Raw genomic sequence first — 18130 nt, forward strand, 5'->3', positions numbered from 1 at the left:
TAACAGTGGGGTTATAACTCATGTCAGGTCTATAACAGTGGGGTTATAAACCCTGTCAGGTCTATAACAGTGGGCTTATAACCCATGTCAGGGTCTATAACAGTGGGGTTATAACTCATGTCAGGTCTATAACAGTGGGCTTATAACCCATGTCAGGTCTATAACAGTGGGGTTATAACCCATGTCAGGTCTATAACAGTGGGCTTATAACTCATGTCAGGTCTATAACAGTGGGGTTATAACCCATGTCAGGGCTATAACAGTGGGCTTATAACCCATGTCAGGGCTATAACAGTGGGGTTATAACTCATGTCAGGTCTATAACAGTGGGCTTATAACTCATGTCAGGTCTATAACAGTGGGGTTATAACCCATGTCAGGTCTATAACAGTGGGCTTATAACCCATGTCAGGTCTATAACAGTGGGGTTATAACTCATGTCAGGTCTATAACAGTGGGCTTATAACTCATGTCAGGTCTATAACAGTGGGGTTATAACTCATGTCAGGTCTATAACAGTGGGCTTATAACTCATGTCAGGTCTATAACAGTGGGGTTATAACCCATGTCAGGTCTATAACAGTGGGGTTATAACCCATGTCAGGTCTATAACAGTGGGGTTATAACCCATGTCAGGTCTATAACAGTGGGGTTATAAACCCTGTCAGGTCTATAACAGTGGGGTTATAACTCATGTCAGGTCTATAACAGTGGGGTTATAACCCATGTCAGGTCTATAACAGTGGGGTTATAAACCCTGTCAGGTCTATAACAGTGGGGTTATAAACCCTGTCAGGTCTATAACAGTGGGGTTATAACCCATGTCAGGTCTATAACAGTGGGGTTATAACCCATGTCAGGTCTATAACAGTGGGGTTATAACTCATGTCAGGCCTATAACAGTGGGGTTATAACTCATGTCAGGTCTATAACAGTGGGGTTATAAACCCTGTCAGGTCTATAACAGTGGGCTTATAACCCATGTCAGGTCTATAACAGTGGGCTTATAACCCATGTCAGGTCTATAACAGTGGGGTTATAACTCATGTCAGGTCTATAACAGTGGGGTTATAACTCATGTCAGGTCTATAACAGTGGGGTTATAAACCCTGTCAGGTCTATAACAGTGGGGTTATAACCCATGTCAGGTCTATAACAGTGGGGTTATAACTCATGTCAGGTCTATAACAGTGGGCTTATAACCCATGTCAGGTCTATAACAGTGGGGTTATAACCCATGTCAGGTCTATAACAGTGGGGTTATAACCCATGTCAGGTCTATAACAGTGGGGTTATAACCCATGTCAGGTCTATAACAGTGGGGTTATAACTCATGTCAGGTCTATAACAGTGGGGTTATAACCCATGTCAGGTCTATAACAGTGGGGTTATAACCCATGTCAGGTCTATAACAGTGGGGTTATAACCCATGTCAGGTCTATAACAGTGGGGTTATAACTCATGTCAGGTCTATAACAGTGGGGTTATAACTCATGTCAGGTCTATAACAGTGGGGTTATAACTCATGTCAGGTCTATAACAGTGGGGTTATAACTCATGTCAGGTCTATAACAGTGGGGTTATAACTCATGTCAGGTCTATAACAGTGGGCTTATAACATGTCAGGTCTATAACAGTTGCAGAGTAACGTTCAGAGTAAGGTTAGCAGGGCAGATGTAAGGCTGGTTGATGATGTCAGCATGCAGTGATGCAGCAGACACTGAAGAGTCCAGAGTTTAACACAGAAGACTGAACGCTTTTAGAGAATAAATCAGTTTGAGGAGAATCAGTAGACTGATAGAATAGATCTGTTAGATCCATGTGATGGTATTAAACACAGACAAACAGACTCAGAGCTGCTGACTTTAAAGAACCACAAAGAACAGGGTGTGAAATCGAAAGTGACCCAGCAAGAGAAACCGAAACAAGGCTCGAATAACTTCGTCATGTCTTCAGACTGCTAACAGATAGCAGCTAGCTGTTAGCAGCTAGCTGTTAGCAGCTAACAGCTAACAGCTAACAGCTTACAGATAGCAGCTAACAGCTAACAGCTAACAGCTAACAGCTAGCAGCTAACAGCTTACAGATAACAGCTAACAGCTTACAGATAGCAGCTAACAGCTAACAGCTTACAGCTAGCAGCTAGCAGCTAACAGCTTACAGATAACAGCTAGCAGCTAACAGCTTACAGATAACAGCTAACAGCTTACAGATAGCAGCTAACAGCTAACAGCTTACAGCTAGCAGCTAGCAGCTAACAGCTTACAGATAACAGCTAGCAGCTAACAGCTAACAGCTTACAGATAACAGCTAGCAGCTAGCAGCAGAGAGCAGACCTGGTTGGTTCACTGAGCATCATCACTGGGATGTAAACAATCACTGACTCTCGTCTGTATGTGATGCTAACGCTATGCTAACGCTATGTTCAGTTCAGACAACTTTATTTATCCCCAAAGAAGCAGTTCATTTGTAGCATTCCCAGTCCATCACTCCATCTATACATCTATCCATCACTCCATCTATACATCTATCCATCACTCCATCTATACATCTATCCATCACTCCATCCATCCATCACTCCATCTATACATCTATCCATCACTCCATCACTCCATCTATCCATCACTCCATCTATACATCTATCTATCACTCCATCTATACATCTATCCATCACTCCATCTATACATCTATCCATCACTCCATCACTCCATCTATCCATCACTCCATCTATACATCTATCTATCACTCCATCTATACATCTATCTATCACTCCATCTATACATCTATCTATCACTCCATCTATATATCTATCCATCACTCCATCTATACATCTATCCATCACTCCATCTATCCATCACTCCATCTATACATCTATCTATCACTCCATCTATACATCTATCTATCACTCCATCTATACATCACTCCATCTATACATCTATCCATCACTCCATCTATCCATCACTCCATCTATACATCTATACATCACTCCATCTATCCATCACTCCATCTATACATCTATCCATCACTCCATCCATCCATCACTCCATCTATACATCTATCTATCACTCCATCTATACATCACTCCATCTATCCATCACTCCATCTATACATCACTCCATCTATACATCTATCTATCACTCCATCTATACATCACTCCATCTATACATCTATCCATCACTCCATCCATCCATCACTCCATCTATACATCTATCTATCACTCCATCTATACTCACTCCATCTATCCATCACTCCATCTATACATCACTCCATCTATACATCTATCATCACTCCATCCATCCATCACTCCATCTATACATCTATCTATCACTCCATCTATACATCACTCCATCTATCCATCACTCCATCATCCATCATCCATCTATCCATCACTCCATCTATACATCTATCCATCACTCCATCATACATCCATCTATCCATCACTCCATCATCCATCACTCCATCTATACATCTATCCATCACTCCATCCATCTATCCATCACTCCATCTATACATCTATCCATCACTCCATCCATCTATCCATCACTCCATCTATACATCTATCCATCACTCCATCATACATCCATCTATCCATCACTCCATCCATCCAGTAACTAGTGCAGTCAGAGGAACCTACTGAATGGTCTGAGGGAGCAGGTACAATAACAACCAGATCAACAGGATTATAGCAAGAAGAGACAACAACAAGAAACACTCTAAAGAACACATCTCAGTCCCTCAAGAGCAGCTATGCTAACGCTATGCTAACGCTATGCTAACGCTATGCTGTTAGCTTCCTGAGCTCTGTTGACAACCGACCAGACTGAACCACTGACAGTCTGTCTGTCGGTCAGTCAGTTATTAAACAGGTTCACACTGAGGAACACACAGCAGACAACGACCCAGACAAACATCACATAATGATCAATACAAAACCATCGATCTGTTGATGCTAACAGAGAGCTAGCTCTGATGCTAACACATAGCTAGCTCTCTGATGCTAACAGAGAGCTAGCTCTGATGCTAACAGATAGCTAGCTCTCTGATGCTAACAGAGAGCTAGCTCTGATGCTAACAGATAGCTAGCTCTGATGCTATCAGATAGCTAGCTCTCTGATGCTAACAGATAGCTAGCTCTCTGATGCTAACAGATAGCTAGCTCTCTGATGCTAACAGAGAGCTAGCTCTGATGCTAACAGATAGCTAGCTCTGATGCTATCAGATAGCTAGCGCTCTGATGCTAACAGATAGCTAGCTCTGATGCTAACAGAGAGCTAGCTCTGAGCTCGCGTCTCGGAGCTCCAGAGCAGAGAGCAGACGCTCCTCTCTCTTCCTCACTGACCGGGTTAGATCGTGTCAGCTCAGTCAGTCCACCTCACGATGATCATCTACTCTGGACCTGGACACCTGGAGCTGATCCTGGTAGAACCTCAGAGCTGGAGCTGGACTCAGCGAGTCAGAGAGAGTCTGGGTCTGTTGGAGTCTGTTGGAGTCTGGAGGAGTCTGAGTCTGACAGGTGAACAACTGGAACACTTCCGGGAGTCACTGCACTGCTGAAGAACCTTCAAAATAAAAGCACCATGTACATGTCAGTATTTAATGATGTCAGTATTTAATGATGTCAGTATTTAATGATGTCAGTAGTTAATGATGTCAGTATTTGATGATGTCAGTATTTGATGATGTCAGTATTTAATGATGTCAGTAGTTAATGATGTCAGTAGTTAATAATGTCAGTATGTAATGATGTCAGTATTTAATGATGTCAGTAGTTAATAATGTCAGTATTTAATGATGTCAGTATTTAATGATGTCAGTATTTAATGATGTTAGTAGTTAATGATGTCAGTATTTAATGATGTCAGTAGTTAATGATGTCAGTATTTAATGATGCCAGTAGTTAATGATGTCAGTAGTTAATGATGTTAGTAGTTAATGATGTCAGTATTTAATGATGTCAGTAGTTAATGATGTCAGTATTTAATGATGCCAGTAGTTAATGATGTCAGTAGTTAATGATGTTAGTAGTTAATGATGTCAGTAGTTAATGATGTCAGTATTTAATGATGTCAGTAGTTAATGATGTCAGTAGTTAATGATGTCAGTAGTTAATGATGTCAGTATTTAATGATGCCAGTAGTTAATGATGTCAGTAGTTAATGATGTTAGTAGTTAATGATGTCAGTAGTTAATGATGTCAGTATTTAATGATGTCAGTAGTTAATGATGTCAGTAGTTAATAATGTCAGTATTTAATGATGTCAGTATTTAATGATGTCAGTATTTAATGATGTTAGTAGTTAATGATGTCAGTATTTAATGATGTCAGTAGTTAATGATGTCAGTATTTAATGATGTCAGTATTTAATGATGCCAGTAGTTAATGATGTCAGTAGTTAATGATGTTAGTAGTTAATGATGTCAGTATTTAATGATGTCAGTAGTTAATAATGTCAGTATGTAATGATGTCAGTATTTAATGATGTCAGTAGTTAATAATGTCAGTATTTAATGATGTCAGTATTTAATGATGTCAGTATTTAATGATGTTAGTAGTTAATGATGTCAGTATTTAATGATGTCAGTAGTTAATGATGTCAGTATTTAATGATGTCAGTATTTAATGATGCCAGTAGTTAATGATGTCAGTAGTTAATGATGTTAGTAGTTAATGATGTCAGTATTTAATGATGTCAGTAGTTAATGATGTCAGTATTTAATGATGCCAGTAGTTAATGATGTCAGTAGTTAATGATGTTAGTAGTTAATGATGTCAGTAGTTAATGATGTCAGTATTTAATGATGTCAGTAGTTAATGATGTCAGTAGTTAATGATGTCAGTAGTTAATGATGTCAGTATTTAATGATGCCAGTAGTTAATGATGTCAGTAGTTAATGATGTTAGTAGTTAATGATGTCAGTAGTTAATGATGTCAGTATTTAATGATGTCAGTAGTTAATGATGTCAGTATTTAATGATGTCAGTATTTAATGATGTTAGTAGTTAATGATGTCAGTATTTAATGATGTCAGTAGTTAATGATGTCAGTAGTTAATGATGTCAGTATTTAATGATGCCAGTAGTTAATGATGTCAGTAGTTAATGATGTTAGTAGTTAATGATGTCAGTAGTTAATGTCAGTAGTTAATGATGTCAGTATTTAATGATGTCAGTAGTTAATAATGTCAGTAGTTAATGATGTCAGTATTTAATGATGTTAGTAGTTAATGATGTCAGTAGTTAATGATGTTAGTAGTTAATGATGTCAGTAGTTAATGTCAGTAGTTAATGATGTCAGTAGTTAATGATGTCAGTAGTTAATAATGTCAGTATGTAATGATGTCAGTATTTAATGATGTCAGTAGTTAATGATGTCAGTAGTTAATGATGTTAGTAGTTAATGATGTCAGTAGTTAATGCCAGTAGTTAATGATGTCAGTAGTTAATGATGTTAGTAGTTAATGATGTCAGTAGTTAATGTCAGTAGTTAATGATGTCAGTAGTTAATGATGTCAGTAGTTAATAATGTCAGTATGTAATGATGTCAGTATTTAATGATGTCAGTAGTTAATAATGTCAGTAGTTAATGATGTCAGTATTTAATAATGTCAGTAGTTAATGTCAGTAGTTAATGATGTCAGTATTTAATGATGTCAGTAGTTAATGATGTCAGTAGTTAATGATGTCAGTAGTTAATGATGTCAGTATTTAATGATGTCAGTAGTTAATGATGTCAGTAGTTAATGATGTCAGTAGTTAATAATGTCAGTATTTAATGATGTCAGTAGTTAATGATGTCAGTAGTTAATGATGTCAGTATTTAATGTCAGTAGTTAATGATGTCAGTATTTAATGATGTCAGTAGTTAATAATGTCAGTAGTTAATGATGTCAGTAGTTAATGATGTCAGTAGTTAATGATGTTAGTATTTAATGATGTCGGTAGTTAATGATGTCAGTATTTAATGATGTCAGTAGTTAATGTCAGTAGTTAATGATGTCAGTATTTAATGATGTCAGTAGTTAATGATGTCTAATGATGTCAGTAGTTAATGATGTCAGTAGTTAATGATGTCAGTATTTAATGATGTCAGTAGTTAATGATGTCAGTAGTTAATGATGTCAGTAGTTAATAATGTCAGTATTTAATGATGTCAGTAGTTAATGATGTCAGTAGTTAATGATGTCAGTAGTTAATGATGTCAGTATTTAATGTAAGTAGTTAATGATGTCAGTATTTAATGATGTCAGTAGTTAATAATGTCAGTAGTTAATGATGTCAGTAGTTAATGATGTCAGTATTTAATAATGTCAGTAGTTAATGATGTCAGTAGTTAATAATGTCAGTAGTTAATGATGTCAGTAGTTAATGATGTCAGTAGTTAATGATGTCAGTATTTAATGATGTCGGTAGTTAATGATGTCAGTATTTAATGATGTCAGTAGTTAATGATGTCAGTAGTTAATGATGTCAGTATTTAATAATGTCAGTAGTTAATGATGTCATTATTTAATGATGTCAGTAGTTAATGATGTCAGTATTTAATGATGTCAGTAGTTAATGATGTCAGTAGTTAATGATGTCAGTATTTAATGATGCCAGTAGTTAATGATGTCAGTAGTTAATGATGTCAGTAGTTAATGATGCCAGTAGTTAATGATGTCAGTATTTAATGATGTTAGTAGTTAATGATGTCAGTAGTTAATGTCAGTAGTTAATGATGTCAGTATTTAATGATGTCAGTAGTTAATGATGTCAGTATTTAATGATGTCGGTAGTTAATGATGTCAGTATTTAATGATGTCAGTAGTTAATGTCAGTAGTTAATGATGTCAGTATTTAATGATGTCAGTAGTTAATGATGTCTAATGATGTCAGTAGTTAATGATGTCAGTAGTTAATGATGTCAGTATTTAATGATGTCAGTAGTTAATGATGTCAGTAGTTAATGATGTCAGTATTTAATGTAAGTAGTTAATGATGTCAGTATTTAATGATGTCAGTAGTTAATAATGTCAGTAGTTAATGATGTCAGTAGTTAATGATGTCAGTATTTAATGATGTCAGTAGTTAATAATGTCAGTAGTTAATGATGTCAGTAGTTAATGATGTCAGTAGTTAATGATGTCAGTATTTAATGATGTCGGTAGTTAATGATGTCAGTATTTAATGATGTCAGTAGTTAATGATGTCAGTAGTTAATGATGTCAGTATTTAATAATGTCAGTAGTTAATGATGTCAGTATTTAATGATGTCAGTAGTTAATGATGTCAGTATTTAATGATGTCAGTAGTTAATGATGTCAGTAGTTAATGATGTCAGTATTTAATGATGCCAGTAGTTAATGATGTCAGTATTTAATGATGTTAGTAGTTAATGATGTCAGTAGTTAATGTCAGTAGTTAATGATGTCAGTATTTAATGATGTCAGTAGTTAATGATGTCAGTATTTAATGATGTCAGTAGTTAATGTCAGTAGTTAATGATGTCAGTAGTTAATGATGTCAGTAGTTAATGATGTCAGTAGTTAATGATGTCAGTATTTAATGATGTCAGTAGTTAATGATGTCAGTAGTTAATGATGTCAGTAGTTAATAATGTCAGTATTTAATGATGTCAGTAGTTAATGATGTCAGTAGTTAATGATGTCAGTAGTTAATGATGTCAGTATTTAATGTCAGTAGTTAATGATGTCAGTATTTAATGATGTCAGTAGTTAATAATGTCAGTAGTTAATGATGTCAGTAGTTAATGATGTCAGTATTTAATAATGTCAGTAGTTAATGATGTCAGTAGTTAATAATGTCAGTAGTTAATGATGTCAGTATTTAATGATGTCAGTAGTTAATGATGTCAGTATTTAATGATGTCGGTAGTTAATGATGTCAGTATTTAATGATGTCAGTAGTTAATGATGTCAGTAGTTAATGATGTCAGTAGTTAATGATGTCAGTATTTAATGATGTCAGTAGTTAATGATGTCAGTAGTTAATGATGTCAGTAGTTAATGATGTCAGTATTTAATGATGTCAGTATTTAATGATGTCAGTAGTTAATGATGTCAGTAGTTAATGATGTCAGTATTTAATGATGTCAGTAGTTAATGATGTCAGTATTTAATGATGTCAGTAGTTAATGATGTCAATATTTAATGATGTCAGTAGTTAATAATGTCAGTAGTTAATAATGTTAATAATGTCAGTAGTTAATAATGTCAGTAGTTAATAATGTTAATAATGTCAGTAGTTAATCATGTCAGTAGTTAATAATGTTAATGATGTCAGTAGTTAACAATGTCAGTAGTTAATAATGTCAGTAGTTAATAATGTTAATAATGTCAGTAGTTAATAATGTTAATAATGTTAATGATGTCAGTAGTTAATAATGTTAATGATGTTAATGATGTCAGTAGTTAATAATGTCAGTAGTTAATGATGTCAGTAGTTAATAATGTCAGTAGTTAATGATGTCAGTAGTTAATGATGTCAGTATTTAATGATGTCAGTAGTTAATAGTGTCAGTAGTTAATAATGTCAGTATTTAATGATGTCAGTAGTTAATGATGTCAGTAGTTAATAATGTCAGTAGTTAATAATGTTAATAATGTCAGTAGTTAATAATGTCAGTAGTTAATAATTTTAATAATGTCAGTAGTTAATCATGTCAGTAGTTAATAATGTTAATAATGTCAGTAGTTAATAATGTCAGTAGTTAATAATGTTAATGATGTCAGTAGTTAATAATGTCAGTAGTTAATAATGTCAGTAGTTAATAATGTTAATAATGTCAGTAGTTAATAATGTTAATAATGTTAATGATGTCAGTAGTTAATAATGTTAATGATGTTAATGATGTCAGTAGTTAATAATGTCAGTAGTTAATAATGTCAGTAGTTAATGATGTCAGTAGTTAATGATGTCAGTATTTAATAATGTCAGTAGTTAATGATGTCAGTAGTTAATAATGTCAGTAGTTAATGATGTCAGTATTTAATGATGTCAGTAGTTAATGATGTCAGTATTTAATGATGTCGGTAGTTAATGATGTCAGTAGTTAATGATGTCAGTAGTTAATGATGTCAGTAGTTAATGATGTCAGTATTTAATGATGTCAGTATTTAATGATGTCAGTAGTTAATGATGTCAGTAGTTAATGATGTCAGTATTTAATGATGTCAGTAGTTAATGATGTCAGTATTTAATGATGTCAGTAGTTAATGATGTCAGTAGTTAATGATGTCAGTATTTAATGATGTCAGTAGTTAATGATGTCAGTATTTAATGATGTCAGTAGTTAATGATGTCAATATTTAATGATGTCAGTATTTAATGATGTCAGTATTTAATGATGTCAGTAGTTAATGATGTCAGTATTTAATGATGTCAGTAGTTAATAATGTCAGTAGTTAATAATGTTAATAATGTCAGTAGTTAATAATGTCAGTAGTTAATAATGTTAATAATGTCAGTAGTTAATCATGTCAGTAGTTAATAATGTTAATAATGTCAGTAGTTAATAATGTCAGTAGTTAATAATGTTAATGATGTCAGTAGTTAATAATGTCAGTAGTTAATAATGTCAGTAGTTAATAATGTTAATAATGTCAGTAGTTAATAATGTTAATAATGTTAATGATGTCAGTAGTTAATAATGTTAATGATGTTAATGATGTCAGTAGTTAATAATGTCAGTAGTTAATAATGTCAGTAGTTAATAATGTAGTTAATAATGTCAGTAGTTCATATTAGGATAATGTAACTAGAGGATAATTATGCTCTGTGTAACTAGAGGATAATGTAACTAGAGGATAGTGTAACTAGAGGATAATGTAACTAGAGGATGATGTAACTAGAGGATAATGTAACTAGAGGATGGTGTAACTAGAGGATAGTGTAACTAGAGGATAATGTAACTAGAGGATGATGTAACTAGAGGATAATGTAACTAGAGGATGGTGTAACTAGAGGATAGTGTAACTAGAGGATAATGTAACTAGAGGATAATGTAACTAGAGGATAGTGTAACTAGAGGATAGTGTAACTAGAGGATAATGTAACTAGAGGATAATGTAACTAGAGGATAGTGTAACTAGAGGATAGTGTAACTAGAGGATAGTGTAACTAGAGGATAATGTAACTAGAGGATAGTGTAACTAGAGGATGATGTAACTAGAGGATAATGTAACTAGAGGATAGTGTAACTAGAGGATAATGTAACTAGAGGATAATGTAACTAGAGGATGATGTAACTAGAGGATGATGTAACTAGAGGATGGTGTAACTAGAGGATAGTGTAACTAGAGGATAATGTAACTAGAGGATAGTGTAACTAGAGGATGATGTAACTAGAGGATGATGTAACTAGAGGATAATGTAACTAGAGGATAGTGTAACTAGAGGATGATGTAACTAGAGGATAATGTAACTAGAGGATGATGTAACTAGAGGATAATGTAACTAGAGGATGATGTAACTAGAGGATGATGTAACTAGAGGATAATGTAACTAGAGGATGATGTAACTAGAGGATAATGTAACTAGAGGATAATGTAACTAGAGGATGGTGTAACTAGAGGATAATGTAACTAGAGGATAGTGTAACTAGAGGATAGTGTAACTAGAGGATGGTGTAACTAGAGGATGGTGTAACTAGAGGATAATGTAACTAGAGGATGATGTAACTAGAGGATAATGTAACTAGAGGATAATGTAACTAGAGGATGATGTAACTAGAGGATGGTGTAACTAGAGGATAATGTAACTAGAGGATGGTGTAACTAGAGGATAATGTAACTAGAGGATGGTGTAACTAGAGGATGGTGTAACTAGAGGATAGTGTAACTAGAGGATAATGTAACTAGAGGATGATGTAACTAGAGGATGATGTAACTAGAGGATAGTGTAACTAGAGGATAATGTAACTAGAGGATGATGTAACTAGAGGATAATGTAACTAGAGGATGGTGTAACTAGAGGATAGTGTAACTAGAGGATAATGTAACTAGAGGATAATGTAACTAGAGGATAGTGTAACTAGAGGATAGTGTAACTAGAGGATAATGTAACTAGAGGATAATGTAACTAGAGGATAGTGTAACTAGAGGATAGTGTAACTAGAGGATAATGTAACTAGAGGATAGTGTAACTAGAGGATAATGTAACTAGAGGATAGTATAACTAGAGGATAGTGTAACTAGAGGATAATGTAACTAGAGGATAGTGTAACTAGAGGATAGTGTAACTAGAGGATGGTGTAACTAGAGGATGATGTAACTAGAGGATAATGTAACTAGAGGATAGTGTAACTAGAGGATAATGTAACTAGAGGATAATGTAACTAGAGGATGATGTATTTAGAGGATGATGTAACTAGAGGATGGTGTAACTAGAGGATAGTGTAACTAGAGGATAATGTAACTAGAGGATAGTGTAACTAGAGGATGATGTAACTAGAGGATAATGTAACTAGAGGATAATGTAACTAGAGGATAGTGTAACTAGAGGATGATGTAACTAGAGGATAATGTAACTAGAGGATGATGTAACTAGAGGATAATGTAACTAGAGGATGATGTAACTAGAGGATGATGTAACTAGAGGATGGTGTAACTAGAGGATGGTGTAACTAGAGGATAATGTAACTAGAGGATGATGTAACTAGAGGATAATGTAACTAGAGGATAATGTAACTAGAGGATGATGTAACTAGAGGATGGTGTAACTAGAGGATAATGTAACTAGAGGATGGTGTAACTAGAGGATGGTGTAACTAGAGGATGGTGTAACTAGAGGATGATGTAACTAGAGGATGGTGTAACTAGAGGATGATGTAACTAGAGGATGGTGTAACTAGAGGATAATGTAACTAGAGGATGGTGTAACTAGAGGATAGTGTAACTAGAGGATTGTGTAACTAGAGGATGGTGTAACTAGAGGATGGTGTAACTAGAGGATGATGTAACTAGAGGATGGTGTAACTAGAGGATGATGTAACTAGAGGATGGTGTAACTAGAGGATAATGTAACTAGAGGATGGTGTAACTAGAGGATAGTGTAACTAGAGGATAATGTAACTAGAGGATAGTGTAACTAGAGGATAATGTAACTAGAGGATAGTATAACTAGAGGATAGTGTAACTAGAGGATAATGTAACTAGAGGATAGTGTAACTAGAGGATAGTGTAACTAGAGGATGGTGTAACTAGAGGATGATGTAACTAGAGGATAATGTAACTAGAGGATAGTGTAACTAGAGGATAATGTAACTAGAGGATAATGTAACTAGAGGATGATGTATTTAGAGGATGATGTAACTAGAGGATGGTGTAACTAGAGGATAGTGTAACTAGAGGATAATGTAACTAGAGGATAGTGTAACTAGAGGATGATGTAACTAGAGGATAATGTAACTAGAGGATAATGTAACTAGAGGATAGTGTAACTAGAGGATGATGTAACTAGAGGATAATGTAACTAGAGGATGATGTAACTAGAGGATGATGTAACTAGAGGATGATGTAACTAGAGGATAATGTAACTAGAGGATGGTGTAACTAGAGGATAATGTAACTAGAGGATAGTGTAACTGGAGGATAGTGTAACTAGAGGATAATGTAACTAGAGGATGGTGTAACTAGAGGATGGTGTAACTAGAGGATAATGTAACTAGAGGATAATGTAACTAGAGGATGATGTAACTAGAGGATGGTGTAACTAGAGGATAATGTAACTAGAGGATGGTGTAACTAGAGGATGGTGTAACTAGAGGATGGTGTAACTAGAGGATAATGTAACTAGAGGATGGTGTAACTAGAGGATGATGTAACTAGAGGATGGTGTAACTAGAGGATAATGTAACTAGAGGATGGTGTAACTAGAGGATAGTGTAACTAGAGGATGGTGTAACTAGAGGATGGTGTAACTAGAGGATGGTGTAACTAGAGGATGATGTAACTAGAGGATGGTGTAACTAGAGGATGATGTAACTAGAGGATGGTGTAACTAGAGGATAATGTAACTAGAGGATGGTGTAACTAGAGGATGGTGTAACGTGCTGACGTAAATGGTGATTAACGTGCTGACGTGCTTACGGTAAGCGTATTGCCTCATTTCCGGTTGCCTGTCTTTCTGTGTGCTGCTGTGTTCTGTAGCTGCTCTAGCACATCCAGGGCAATATAGTTATATACTCTTCATTACAGCGGATAATTACCCGCTACATTTATATCTACACTAGTTCTGCTTAAGCACTCACAACTCGCTCCTCTTTAGAGACTTAACCACACATATTCAGCTCGGCTAACGCTAGCTGGGCTATCGTATCGTAGCATAACAGTAGCTTAGCAGTAGCTTAGCCGTTAGCGATGGCTTCTCTCCCCTGCTCTCCTGTTCTCTCTCCCTCTCCTGCTCTCCCCTGCTCTCCTGTTCTCTCCCTCTCCTGCTCTCCCCTGCTCTCCTGTTCTCTCTCCCTCTCCTGCTCTCCTGTTCTCTCTCCTTCTCCTGCTCTCCTGTTCTCTCCCTCCCCTGCTCTCCTGTTCTCTCTCCCTCTCCTGCTCTCCCCTGCTCTCCTGTTCTCTCCCTCTCCTGCTCTCCCCTGCTCTCCTGTTCTCTCTCCCTCTCCTGCTCTCCTGTTCTCTCTCCTTCTCCTGCTCCCCTGTTCTCTCCCTCCCCTGCTCTCCTGTTCTCTCTCCTTCTCCTGCTCTCTCCTGCTCTCCTGTTCTCTCTCCCTCTCCTGCTCTCCCCTGCTCTGTGTGTCTTATGTTTAGTTATTCCTCTGCCTCCTTTAGAGCTAATGGTACATGTATTAGGTGTAGTGCATTCGCTGCATTGAAGGCGAGGGTTAGCGAGTTAGAAGCCCGGTTCTGCACTTTAGCTTTAGCTTCTTCTGTAGTTAGCCAGCCCCTAGCCGGTGCAGACCGGCCAAGCTTAGCTTCTGCTAGCCGTCCCCCGGCAACCCCCGAGCAGCCGGGAGGCTGGGTGACTGTCCGAAGGACGCATAGTCGTACCCTGAAGCCCACGGTTAACCACCAACCACTTCACGTTTCTAACAGATATTCCCCTCTCAGCGACACACCCGCTGAGAAACCAACTCTGGTTATCGGCAGCTCCATTTTGCGGAACGTGAAGTTAGCGAAGTCAGCTGCCATAGTTAATTGCATCCCGGGGGCCAGAGCGGGCGACATTGAATCCGTTTTGAAACTGCTGGCTAAGGATAAACGTAAATACAGTAAGATTGTTATTCACGTCGGCGGTAATGACACCCGGTTACGTCGATCGGAGGTCACTAAAGTTAATGTTCAGTCGGTGTGTGCATATGCAAAAACAATGTCGGACTCCGTAGTTTTCTCTGGTCCCCTCCCCAACCTGACCAGTGACGACATGTATAGCCGCATGAAGTCATTCCACAGCTGGCTGTCGTGGTGGTGTCCAGCAAACGATGTGGGCTTCATTGACAATTGGAACCCTTTCTGGGGAATTCCTGGTCTGATTAGGAGAGACGGCATTCATCCTACTTTGGATGGTGCGGCTCTCTTATCCAGAAATCTGACCAAGATTGTTGGTGGAACAAATCCATGACAAACCAGAGGTCATTCCATGACAAACCAGAGGTCATTCCATGACAAACCAGAGGTCATTCCATGACAAACCAGAGGTCATTCCAGGACGCAGAGCTGTAGTCTTACACACTTCTCTGCGCTTCCATTAGAGCAGTTACCCACCCATAGCTTAACCCCAAACCTAACTGAGACTGTGTCTGCCCCACCTAAATTAATTAAATCAAAAGTAAACAGAAGAGGAGCTAAACATAATAATCTAATAAAATCTAACACTAGCACTGCAATAAAGCAACAAAACAGGAGAATTAAATGTGGACTCTTAAATATCAGATCTCTGTCATCTAAAGCTCTACTAGTAAATGATTTAATATCAGATAATCACATTGATTTATTTTGTCTTACTGAAACCTGGCTGTGTCAGGAAGAATATGTCAGCCTAAACGAATCCACTCCCCCGAGTCATATTAATACTCACATTCCTCGAGACACCGGCCGAGGAGGTGGAGTTGCAGCCATCTTCGACTCAAGCCTATTAATAAACCCTAAAACTAAACTAAATTATAACTCATTTGAAAGCCTTGTTCTTAGTCTTTCACACCCAACCTGGAAAACACTACAGCCAATTTTATTTGTTATAGTGTACCGCGCTCCAGGCCCATATTCTGAATTTCTATCTGAATTCTCAGAGTTTCTATCAAGCTTAGTCCTGAAAACAGATAAAGTCATTATAGTAGGTGATTTTAATATTCATGTGGACGTTGATAATGATAGCCTCAGTACTGCGTTTATCTCTTTATTAGATTCAATTGGTTTCTCGCAGAACGTGCATAAACCCACTCACCGCTTTAACCACACCCTCGACCTTGTTATGTCATATGGCGTTGAAATTGAACATTTAATTGTTTTTCCACAGAACTCTCTTTTATCAGACCATTATTTAATCACTTTTGAATTCTTATTACTAGACTATACACCATCAGATAAAAGTGTGTACACTAGATGTCTATCCGATAGTGTTGTAGCTAAATTTAAGGAAGCGATTCCATCAGCATTAAATTCAATACCATGTCTCAATATAACAGAGGACTCGTATGTTAATTTTAGCCCTAACCAAATTGATCATCTTGTAGATAGTGCTACAGACTCACTGCGAGTCACACTTGATTCTGTTGCCCCTCTAAAAAAGAAGTTAGTAAAACAAAGGAAGTCAGCTCCATGGTATAACCCTCAAACACGCAAATTAAAGCAAGCATCGAGGAAACTGGAAAGGATATGGCGTTCCACCAAACAGGAAGAATCTCATTTAGTCTGGCAAGATAGTCTTAAAACATATAGGAAGGCTCTCTGTGATGCCAGAGCAGCCCATTACTCATCATTAATAGAGAAAAATAAGAACAACCCTAGGTTTCTATTCAGCACTGTAGCCAGGCTGACAGAAAGTCACAGCTCTATTGAGCCATGTATTCCTACAACCCTCAGTAGTAGTGACTTCATGAGTTTCTTTAATGATAAAATCATAACTATTAGAGACAAAATTAATCACCTCCTACCGTCAACTGGTACCAATTTATCCTCAAACTTAGGAACCTTAGAAACAGCTGTACAACCTGATATATATTTAGACTGCTTTTCTCCTATCGATCTCCACAAACTAACTTCACTGATCTCCTCATCTAAATCATCTACCTGTCTCCTAGACCCCATCCCAACTAAACTGCTTAAAGAAGTTTTACCTCTAGTTAGCACCTCTTTACTGGATATGATCAATGTGTCTCTACTAACAGGCTATGTACCACAGTCCTTTAAAGTAGCTGTAATTAAACCTCTTCTTAAAAAGCCCACTCTTGATCCAGAGGTCCTAGCCAACTATAGACCTATATCTAACCTTCCCTTTACCTCCGAAATACTCGAGAAAGTAGTTGCCAGTCAGCTGTGTGACTTTCTACAGAACAATCATTTATTCGAGGATTATCAGTCAGGATTTAGAGTGCACCATAGCACAGAGACAGCACTAGTGAAAATTACAAATGACCTTCTAATGGCATCGGACAAAGGACTTGTCTCTGTACTTGTCTTGCTAGATCTCAGTGCTGCTTTCGACACCATTGACCATGACATCCTATTACAAAGACTGGAACATTTAATTGCCATTAAAGGAACTGCACTAAGTTGGTTTAAGTCCTATTTATCAGATCGATCTCAGTTTGTACATGTCAACGATGAGTCCTCCATGCACGCCAAAGTTAGTCACGGAGTTCCACAGGGTTCTGTACTTGGACCAATTCTATTTACCTTATATATGCTTCCCTTAGGCAATGTTATTAGAAAACACTCCATAAACTTTCATTGTTATGCAGATGATACCCAATTATATCTATCAATCAAGCCAGACGAAACAAACCAGTTAACTAAACTTAAAGCATGCCTTAAGGACATAAAAACCTGGATGACCTGCAATTTCCTGATGTTAAACTCAGACAAAACTGAAGTTATTGTACTAGGCCCTGAGCACCTCCGAAACAAATTATCTAATGATATAGTTACTTTAGATGGCATTGCCCTGGCCTCCAGCACCACC

At 36.8% G+C, this 18130-nt stretch overlaps 2 protein-coding genes across 2 annotated transcripts in view; one reads left to right on the forward strand and one right to left on the reverse strand.

The window, feature by feature from the left end:
- azi2 (5-azacytidine induced 2) overlaps positions 1 to 4521 on the reverse strand; it is a 29723-nt gene extending 25202 nt beyond the window's left edge. Inside the window, exon 1 of the mRNA XM_074652478.1 lies at positions 4340 to 4521. The gene's annotated coding sequence lies outside the window, so the exon portion shown is untranslated. The remainder of the gene's footprint in view (positions 1 to 4339) is intronic.
- Positions 4522 to 14669: 10148 nt separating this feature from the next.
- On the forward strand, positions 14670 to 17417 carry LOC141778297 (uncharacterized). The gene is made up of 2 exons (XM_074652479.1): positions 14670 to 15581; positions 15648 to 17417. The coding sequence occupies exon 1, from the start codon at positions 14753 to 14755 to the stop codon at positions 15569 to 15571; it is 819 nt and encodes a 272-aa protein (XP_074508580.1). The 5' UTR covers positions 14670 to 14752; the 3' UTR covers positions 15572 to 15581; positions 15648 to 17417.
- The last annotated feature ends 713 nt before the right edge of the window (positions 17418 to 18130 follow it).

The sequence above is a fragment of the Sebastes fasciatus genome, chromosome 12 (genome assembly GCF_043250625.1).
Source record: "Sebastes fasciatus isolate fSebFas1 chromosome 12, fSebFas1.pri, whole genome shotgun sequence".
Classification (NCBI taxonomy): Eukaryota; Metazoa; Chordata; class Actinopteri; order Perciformes; family Sebastidae; genus Sebastes; species Sebastes fasciatus.

Bases quoted from the DNA above. Each gene is read 5' to 3' on its own strand.
- LOC141778297 (XM_074652479.1), top strand. From the start codon at position 14,753: ATGTTTAGTTATTCCTCTGCCTCCTTTAGAGCTAATGGTACATGTATT.